The 9,978-nt window shown below is 38.1% G+C and overlaps 1 protein-coding gene across 1 annotated transcript in view; it reads right to left on the bottom strand.

Moving 5' to 3' along the window:
* Positions 1-5,482: 5,482 nt before the first annotated feature.
* LOC126470864 (trithorax group protein osa-like) overlaps positions 5,483-9,978 on the bottom strand; it is an 80,818-nt gene continuing 76,322 nt past the window's right edge. The window contains 1 exon segment of the mRNA XM_050098880.1: positions 5,483-8,525. Within this exon segment, the coding sequence (XP_049954837.1) occupies positions 5,805-8,525 (2,721 nt within the window). The 3' untranslated portion in view covers positions 5,483-5,804.

Genomic DNA, 9,978 nt, shown 5'->3' with positions numbered 1-9,978 from the left:
CCTTCTATAACTGTCCATGTTGACTATTAGTGATAGTTCCGAAGTGCCACCAGTAGCCCAGCTAGCACAATGACTGTGCATAAGGAGTTAAAAAGAATGTGGTACAATGATGAGCAGCTCCCTAGAAGCCCCATGTTTTTGTAGTCAGTACAAAGTGACACTGGAGGTGGTGCAGAGAGCCATGCCACAGGACAGTGGATGACTGTAAATGAGTGATTTGGAGTGATGAATCACACTATACCCTGTGGCAAACTGACGGAAGAGTTTAGGTTTGGCTAATGGCTGGAGAACATTACCTATGGTCATGTGTAGTGCCAACAGTGAATTACACAGGAGGTGGTGCTAAGGTAAGGGAGACTTATGCGTTTAGAGGGTGGTCCCTTATTGTAGTTAAGGAAATGCTAGGTGTGGAAGGATAATTTACAGCATTGTGTATTACCCACAACAGAGGAACAGTTCAGAGACAATTATCACTTGCACCAGCATGACAGTCTACAGTCATAAAGCAGCACCCGTGAGGCAATGGTTTGAGGACAATAACTCATCTGAAATGGACTGGCTTACCCAAGAGTCCTGACCTGGACCCACCAGTGAACCTTTAGGGTGAGTTAGAATGTCAAATTCACACAAGACCTCAGCATCCAACACCACTACATCCTCTGGTTTTTACTCTTGAGGTAGAACATGCTGCCAGTCCTCTCCACAGACAGTCTGACACCTCACTGTAGGTGTTCCCAGTGGAGTTCAAGACATAAAGGTGAAGGGTGGACACATCCCATATTAATGTTCACTAACAGGTATCCAGATACTTTTGATCAGATGGTGTATATGCAAAAAACATAGAACTTAACCCTCTGTAACACACTAAATTTTTGCAACAGCAAACTTTCCACAGCCAAAGCATAAACATAGTAAAACAGAACTTTTATTTATCTGCAACAAATCGAGAAGAATGCCATGCATAGAACACTGTTGTGTTTATGTAAATTCAATTAAAATAAAACTATAAATGTCTTGCTCTCACATGAGATGCAACAGTTGTCAGCCAACAATTTGATACAGGAGCAGCGATGCAGAAACCATTTTAACAAAATAATAGCATAGCCTTTTAATACAAGGTGCCAGGGAATTACTACCGAGACAACAATTATGAGTATATCAGAAGCCGTAAATATAAAATTTGTAGCAAATATTTTTGACAACAACCTTGTCAAGAACTTGAGTATCTCATATCAAACATGTTTCTTCCTTTTCTTCATTTTTAAAAAAAGTATACAAATGACAAAATACTTAATCATGTGGAGGAGATTATAAATGACCAAAAAAAGAAAAAAAAATCACAGCAACTTAAAATGACAAGCATATAACTTTTCCACTGTTTACTCTCAACACATCACACGGCAGATGTCTCTATGAAGTTCTGCAATTGTATAGAAGAAGCCTTCCAGAAAAACGTCCAATATATACACATACATACAACTAATAAAATGAACACGAGACCACAGATACATTAACTAATGAAAACATTAAATAAATAATGTACAAATTTTGTGCTAACAATTTTCATCTTAAAAGTGTGTCAAACCACCACTCATTCTGAAATATTCAACAGATGCAACACATGCATAAAGGAGACATGGGAGAAGCATCAGACAAAGGAAACAGTTAGGACAAGATGCACAGAAGGAAACAATACTCTCAAAAACGTAGAAGATACTTACTAAGGGTCATTTTAATACTTCAGTTTTTATTTTTTGGATCAATACAGCACATTCTGCTTCTGCTTTTAATACTGAGCAAACTGAAGTATTAGAAACCAAGTACAACTAATCAGAGAGAAGAAATTGTGGAGAGTAAGTACACTCAAGACAATCTAATTTTGTAGCCAGTGAGAAACAAACAGAATGAATAGAAAATACAATGAGACCACTACAAATGGATACTACGTATCTCAATTATTTGTAGAAAAGGGAGCTTACAAGTAAGCAAAAGAAATTTTGAAGCACACTTTAACATGTACATAACAGTGTAAAAAAAATAAATTATAAATAATGTGATAGGTCCCTCAGTCTACTACATTTACCAGCCATCCACCTAACAGGCACACGAAGGAGGAATGATAACAATTGCCTTAGTACTCCTTATGTACATTTATTTATGACTTGTTCGACATATATAAAGCATTTGCACAGTAATACCAATATGAAAGTAAGGAAAGGGAAAGGTACTTAGCATGACCACAAGAGGTCTTAGTATGAGGGATGAAAATCAGCCATCAGTAGGATAAAATGGGCTATACATTTTTTATCCAATGGGTATCAATGAACAGATTTCAAGGGCGTGTTTAGAAAGAAAATGTTTATAACAATCTTTTCTCAATTAGGTTACACCCCACGTCACTTCCACACATCAAAGTAAATAATTAGACACACTTACTTTCACCTGTTCCACAAGTAACACGGCAGTGGTGGCACCTTAACTTCCTACACTCCAAGTCATGTTTCTTAGACTCAATTTTGTGTTGTATTCTAAAGAATCTAATTCAGTTTACTTAACTATATGCATGATTACTTAATGTGTATTCTGGTATTTAATATTATTCCACTGTCCCTCAACAGCATTTGTAGCAACGGCCCTACGCTAATAAGACAGTCGACACATAGCTCTAGATAACAGAACTTCCACATTCATTCACATCCAACCACATCTGATGATAAATACAAAATAAATTTCCGACTCGTAACAGATATTGGTGAATGCTGGAAGTGGCACCATCAGTCTCATCTGGTAATTCTCAGTTACTGCCCCACTCGTGTTACTGCTGTAGCAACCGTTTCGCTGCAAGACTACGTAACTGTTTGGTATTTACTGTATCTATATTTCATGTATGTATGTATGTATGTATGTATGTGTATAAGTACACACACACACACATATATATATATATATATATATATATATATATATATATATATATATATATATATATATATTATTATTATTATTATTATTATTATTCACGTTTGGGCCCTACTGGACCACGCGAAGTACAATCACGGGGCATTCAGTTATTTTCTTTTAGACTTTCTCTCTGCCCAAATTGTTTTCATTCTCTCGGAATGAGCTCTTTTCCTTTCATCAGACCATGTGGTTCCAGTTTTCTTTGGTTTTTCAGTTTGACCAACTACCCAGTCATGAATTTTTTGCCTAAATAATTTTCTGTCTTGAATTTCATCTTGTTTTATATCTGCCTCTTTCATGTCCTCTTTTATAGCAGCAATCCATTTTATTGTCTCAAATTTAGCTTTACTTCGATTTTCGTAGAATTCCACTACTTGTTTAGTTAGTCTGGTAGCATCCATTCTTTTAATATGCCCATAAAATTTTAATCTGCGTTTTTTCATATCCGAATATTTGCTGGTGTATTGTTGAATTTCACTATTTGCTCTTAGCCTGTATGTTCTTTCTTCAGTATATTTTGGACCTAGAATTTTTCTGATTACTTTTCTTTCTCTTTTTTGGATTTCTTGAATGTCCTTTTTTCTGTTTAAAATTAGCGTTTCAGCCCCATAAAGGCACTCTGGTTTTATGACCGTGTTGTAATGTCTCAATTTAGAGTACCTCGAGAAACATTTTTTGTTGTAGATGTCTTTTGTAAGTCTAAAAGCTGTCTCCATCTTTTGACAACGAATTTCATTTCCAATTTTTTCTAGACCAGTCTCTGAGATTGTTTCACCTAAATATTTGAATTGCGAAACTCTTTTGATTTTTCCATACTTAGTTTCCAAAAGTTTGGGTGCCAGTTTGTTGCTAGTCATATACTGTGTTTTTTCAAATGAGATTTGGAGACCTACTCTTTCTGCTGTTTCTTTGAGAATTTCTATTTGTTTCTGAGCAATTTGGATGTCCTGTGTTAGAATAACCCAGTCGTCTGCAAAGGCCAAACAGTCTATTCGAATATTTGTTCGTCCTAATTTCACTGGTTGGTCAATTTTGAACTCCAATTTTCGTTCGCGCCACTCTTGTATTACTTTTTCTAGAACGCAGTTAAATAGCAACGGAGAGAGTCCATCACCTTGCCTCACGCCTGTTTTTATTTCAAAGGATTCTGAAATTTCTCCTCTGAACTTTACTTTTGATTTTGTACCAGTTAGCGTGTCTCTGATAATTGCCGTGGTTTTAGGATCCAGGCCTTGTTCTTTCATAATTTGGAAAAGAGATTCACGATCCACTGAGTCATAAGCCTTTCTAAAATCTACAAAGGTACAAACTAGTTTTTTATTGTAAATTTTTTGATGTCTGAGAATTAGTTTGAGGACTAAAATCTGTTCTGGGCAAGATCTATTTGGCCTGAAACCTGCTTGATATTCGCCAATTTTCCATTCAAGTTGTTGTTGTGCTCAGTTCAGAAGACATTGAGAGAGGATTTTGTATGTGACTGGAAGAAGAGAAATTCCTCTGTAATTATTAACATCAGTTTTGTCTCCCTTCTTATGAAGTGGGTGAATCAAGGCGGTTTTCCATTCATCAGGAATTTTTCAGTTTGCCAAATGTTTTGCATGATTGAAGTAATTTCTTTAACGGTTTTTGGACCAGCTGCCTTTAAAAGTTCTGCAACAATTCCATCTTCACCAGATGCTTTGTTGTTTTTCAACCTATGAATTTCTTTAATGATTTCCTCTTCATTTGGTGCAAGTGAAACTGGATTGCATTGTTGGGGAATTTTTGGTGGAAATCTTTCTGTGGGCTCGGGGCAATTTAGAAGATTCTTAAAATATTTAGAAAGTTCTTTGCAATTTTCTTGGTTGTTAAGAGCCAACTGTCCATTTTCCTTCTTGAAGCAAAGATTCTGGGGTTGGTACCCCTTTATTTTGGTTTTAAAAGTTTTATAAAAATTTCTGGTATTGTATTTCTGAAAATCTTCTTCAATTTCTAAGAGTTGACTATTCTCATATTGTCTTTTTGTTTGTCTAATTAGTTTTGAAGTGTCTTTTCTAGTTGTCAGGAATGTATCATATGTGTCTTCTGTCTTGTTGCTATTCCATGCTTTAAATGTCTCTTGTCTGGCTTTGATTGCATGATCACAGTTTTCATTCCACCAAGCATGTTTCTTGTGTTTTCGTAAAGGAATTTGATCTTGAGCTGTTTTGATAATCTTGTGTTTGAGTTGTTCCCAATTTTGTGCACTTGTTTTGTCAAATTCATCTGCTAATAATGATGGTTGGATTTTACTGGTGTCAAATTTGGGGATTAATGATATCCTTTTGTTGAAATTTTGGGGTTTTAGCTTTAGTTTCACATGGGTTAAGTAATGGTCTGAGTCAATATTGGCGCCGTTACGAACTTGAACATTTAAAATTTCTTTGTGACATGGATACGAGATTGCAATATGGTCAATTTGGAATTCACCTATGTCCTTGTTAGGTGATCGCCATGTCTTTTGTTTTGAAGGTTTTTTCTTATATATATATATATATATATATTTGTATTTGTATTTATTTATTTATATCTATTAAATCTAATCAAAGACAGTCTGACTGTTTGTACATAATATCAACATCAGCCGACTTCCTCCTGTAAACAAACATATACTTCCACTTCACTCATAACTAACTGTACATTTAACTAACACCATTTCGGCAAGGCACAAAAGAAAGGAATAAAGGACTGACGAACCGGAAACTCAGTCCTCATTACATTCAGACTCAAAAGTCATCTCTCACAAAATGTTTCAGCAAAAATCACAAGAGAAGGAAACATCCGTGCCAGTTTCACCACTTAGTTGTCTACAACTGCTGTGCATGCTACGAAGAGGGCCGTGAGCACTGGAAAAGAACACTGGAGATTACAGCTGCCACTTGCTGATCGAGGATGTGGCTCATGACGAGGGATAACAGACGCTGTTCTTGCTGCAGGAAGAGCGGCCGGTTTTCAGGATGTCATGCCAGATGAAGTAATGTACCAGCCGCACGCCTCAGCATATCCAGACTGGTTCCCATAGCATCTGGATTGTCTCTAAGTGCACCGATACCGTGCTGATAGGCTACCCCTAATGCAGTAGCTTCCGCCTGCTCGATGAATGCTACTAGCAAGGACACACACTGGCTCTGCAGTGCAACAGTACGTGCCACACCACTGTCCGCAGTGGCCAGGTAGTGCAGCATATTCACTGCAAACTCTCGTAGCACTTGCTCTTCTGAACGGCACAGAAGTCGTGTCAGCACAGCACACAGACGTTCCAAATGGGAGTAGGGTGGCGTAGCTACAACCAGATCTACATTAGAGTCCGTTATGCACAATTTGCACAGAGCTTCCAGTGCGAGGCGCTGGGGTGACAACGAGCCTGAAGATCTTGGAAATGGGTCCTGACCATGAGCAGCTGGACAAACTGCCCAGTGAGGAAGTCCATCAATTACGGGCCGCGACACTTCCTCAGGATGTTGACCGAGGTCCATATGACCGGCAATATTAGCTGCTGTCACCAACACATTTTCGCGCACATGGTGCAAGAAGTCCCACCACCATTCCGCCTCACCTTGTAAACTGCTACAAGAATCTGCAAAGTCAGCATCTTCTTCACGGTCATAATTGCGCTGTTTCTGTGCACGAGGAGGATGTTCGTGGTGTAAGAGTAAAAGCTTCCCCAACAAACCAAGGAATGTAACATTTTTGGCAAACTCTGCTTCATTGCCCGGGACAAATGTCAGATTCCTCAAAATATTTGAAAGACAAACACAACGCCTTGCCTTTGCATCCTGTGTATCAGTAACAAGGTAAAGGCTCACTTCATCTCTCGCGTAACATTCTTCTTCATAATCTGACATACGTCTTCTTTTCAACGTTCCCGCAGGATCCCTTATTTGTATGCCGCCCCTGTTTTCTCCCTTTATCTCTGGTCTCACATCTGTTACTTTTGACTTTTCTTCAACTTCGTCACCATAGTCATCTTCCATTTTTATGTCTTTTCCTTCATGTTCAGAACCTTCGAGGAACACATCTTGTTCCATTTCTGTTTCTGTTTCTTCGTGTTCTTTTACAGTTTCATTACAACTGTTGTTGCCATTACTACTTCCATTGCTTTCTAAACATTCGCAATTGTTAAGGCTAGTTCCTTCAACAGCATTTCCAGCACTTTCATTACCTTCACTGTTTTCTTCACTGGCAATAATTTCACTTTCAACACCTTCTTTGATCTTATAATCGAAACTGGATTCATTCGGTGTTGTGCTGTTACAGTTATCACCTTTGCTTATGTTGAATATACTACTCTCATTGCTATTAGAACTATTGTCATTGTTTGTATGTTCTGTTTTTATGTTACTGCTGCTAAAATTATTTGTGTCACTAGTTTCTGATACAGCATTATCACTCTTTGTTTCAATATCCTTTGGTACATTTGGAGAATGCGGCAACTCCCTTTCATAATTACTACTGCTCTCACTTTCGACACAGTTTGCTTCCTTTTTCACTTCTACAGTTTCTTTAGGAGGCTCTAAGGGGTCTACACAGTGTTCAGGCAGCAATGAATTTTCTTCCGTATTTTCCGTTTTTATCCGCGAAAACACATCACTCAAAATAGTTTTAGTCCGTTTCACTTCATCACTATCCTGCACATCTATGAAGGAGCTGTCTTTACTCAAATGTTCCTCATTAAGTATCACATTAGATGCACTGCTCGAACTATCAATAACACCGTTGTCATCACTACATTCCACTTTTAGCACTATAGGAGGAGTTACACTCAAGTTTTCAATGGGATACGATTCTTCTTCTCTTACTTTTGTCCGACAATCTTCTTCCTCTTCGGCACCTACAGTTTTACTGTCATCGAGCAGTCTCGCAAATGGAACATTACCGAACTCTCCTTGGAAACATGACACAATGTACTTCATCGAACTGATGTCTGAAGAGGTCAACTGCCACGGGTCCTGAACCACATCATCGTTTTCTGCCAAGTCACCTTCAATGTCCCAGCTCTTCCGATTATCCACAGCAAAAATCTCATTATCTTTGTTCACAATTCGAACTACCTCACCCTTTCTAGTCACAAGAGTATAATTTGGTGTCGATTTCATTAATGTGATGTGATCTGCAGGATCAACTGGCACTCTAACTTGGCCTAGTTCCACTTCCGGTGTTTCCACCTTTGGTGCCTGGAACCACTTCTTCCCAGAATCTGGAAGAGGCGAGTCAAACATGTCAGCTAAACTGCGTCTGAAATGCTCCAACAGCACATCAAGGAGTCCTGGCATGTGGGCTAGTCCAAAATATGCAACTGTGCTATCATCAAACAAAAGGATGTTGAGAATATCCAGAGCCAAAGCACTCTCTGCCAGTACGCCAGAGCGCAGACTCATCATAAGCCTCCATGCTTCTACAGGTGCTACATCCCCTCGTGTCATTCGCTTGCGTTTATACAAAACAGGCAATGTTGCTTCCACACTTTCTGGAGGGAAAACGATCTCTCGCTTTGGGGCACTCTGTTGTTGGTAGATTTGCGCATTATTCATCCCACGCAGCTGCGCCTGAAATAAGACACCAGTAGAAAATAAATATAGGTACAAAACATGGTCAGCAAAACTGACAAAACTTAACACATGTAATTTTTTCAACTTCAATTTGGATTTTTTTTTTTAATAAGTTTTACTTTGTACTATGAAATGGGCTATGGGAGAAAATCAAATTCAAAAAGTTTAAACATGTGCAAAATTTATACTCACCAGGATTATCATGCTTTGTTGAAGAACAGACTTAATACTTAAAAAATTGCAAGCCTTTGAGTAAGTGGCCCATGCATTGAGAATTAAAGAAATTGGTACATTAAGAGTAATGCAAGATCATCTACCTGTATGAAATACTCAGGAGGAGAGAAAATGCCTCTACAGAAACTAATAAAACCCCTATCTTGTTGTCATCTAAAGTCTACATAACTTACTGCACAATCATTAAGCAAGTTGAAAAGGGATGAGGCAAAAAAAATTAAACACTGTAACAAATACTGTATTATAATAGCCTCCAAGTTACCTTGCAAAATTTATTAGTCATGCTACTCTGTGGAATGAAGTGATTCATGTTTTGGGAATGATTGGCAATTTGTTCCTTTGTTTTACCCAGTCATAACTAAATAACAGCTAGAGGCAAGCTGTTCTGCTGGTATGGTGGCACTGTGGCATCTCTGCACGAAGTACAAGTAACTTGCATATAGCAGTCCAGTTTCAGCATTAAAAAGGATATGGCAAGTATATGTAACGTCAGCCATTATGTACAAGTGGCAACCTACGGTACTTTAATACAGTGTAATGGGTTAGAACGATATGCCATAATGAGTCGTAACAGTACAACATGCTGTATACTCCACCAAAAAAATATGAGAGCTGACTTAGGATGAAGTGAGCAAAATGAATATACGCAATATAACTTTTAAAAAGTGCATAAAAAGCATTCATGATTCAAAGTCTGCACAAGAAAGGGAAACAGACAAAGGAGAAGAAATATTCTGACTGTAATGCTGGGGAAGGGGCAGGGGAGGGGGGCTTGTTCCTTATAACTGTCTCAGTAAGTGGTGTGGTCATGTGGAGCTGCTACAAGGATAACAGAAAATGAAGAGACACACAACTTTTGAAATCTATATAACTACAGCATTAAGTTGCATAGTGGAGGGTAAGTTATGAACTTCTGACTACTGATCTTACTAGTGGTTAGCCAGGTTCTTATTTTTATGGCATGTATCATATTTTGTGGGGATGTACAGTCTAGGCAGGTATCTGAAAATTCTGACAGTCTCCAATGGTTCTGCCTGATAAACAATAAAGCCTCTCCAATTCTACTTGTATAATGTGTACCAAAACAGTTGGTGACTGCAATTGTTTCATAAAGTCATGTAGTTCACTGAATTTCCATTTTCTTTAATGTTACCAACACAATCATTCCACGTAACTACTTTTGGTGCCTGTTGATGGTATTCTCATTCAACATTCA

The sequence above is a fragment of the Schistocerca serialis genome, chromosome 3, assembly GCF_023864345.2.
Source record: "Schistocerca serialis cubense isolate TAMUIC-IGC-003099 chromosome 3, iqSchSeri2.2, whole genome shotgun sequence".
Classification (NCBI taxonomy): Eukaryota; Metazoa; Arthropoda; class Insecta; order Orthoptera; family Acrididae; genus Schistocerca; species Schistocerca serialis.
This window is presented reverse-complemented; position numbering and strand designations above follow the sequence as displayed.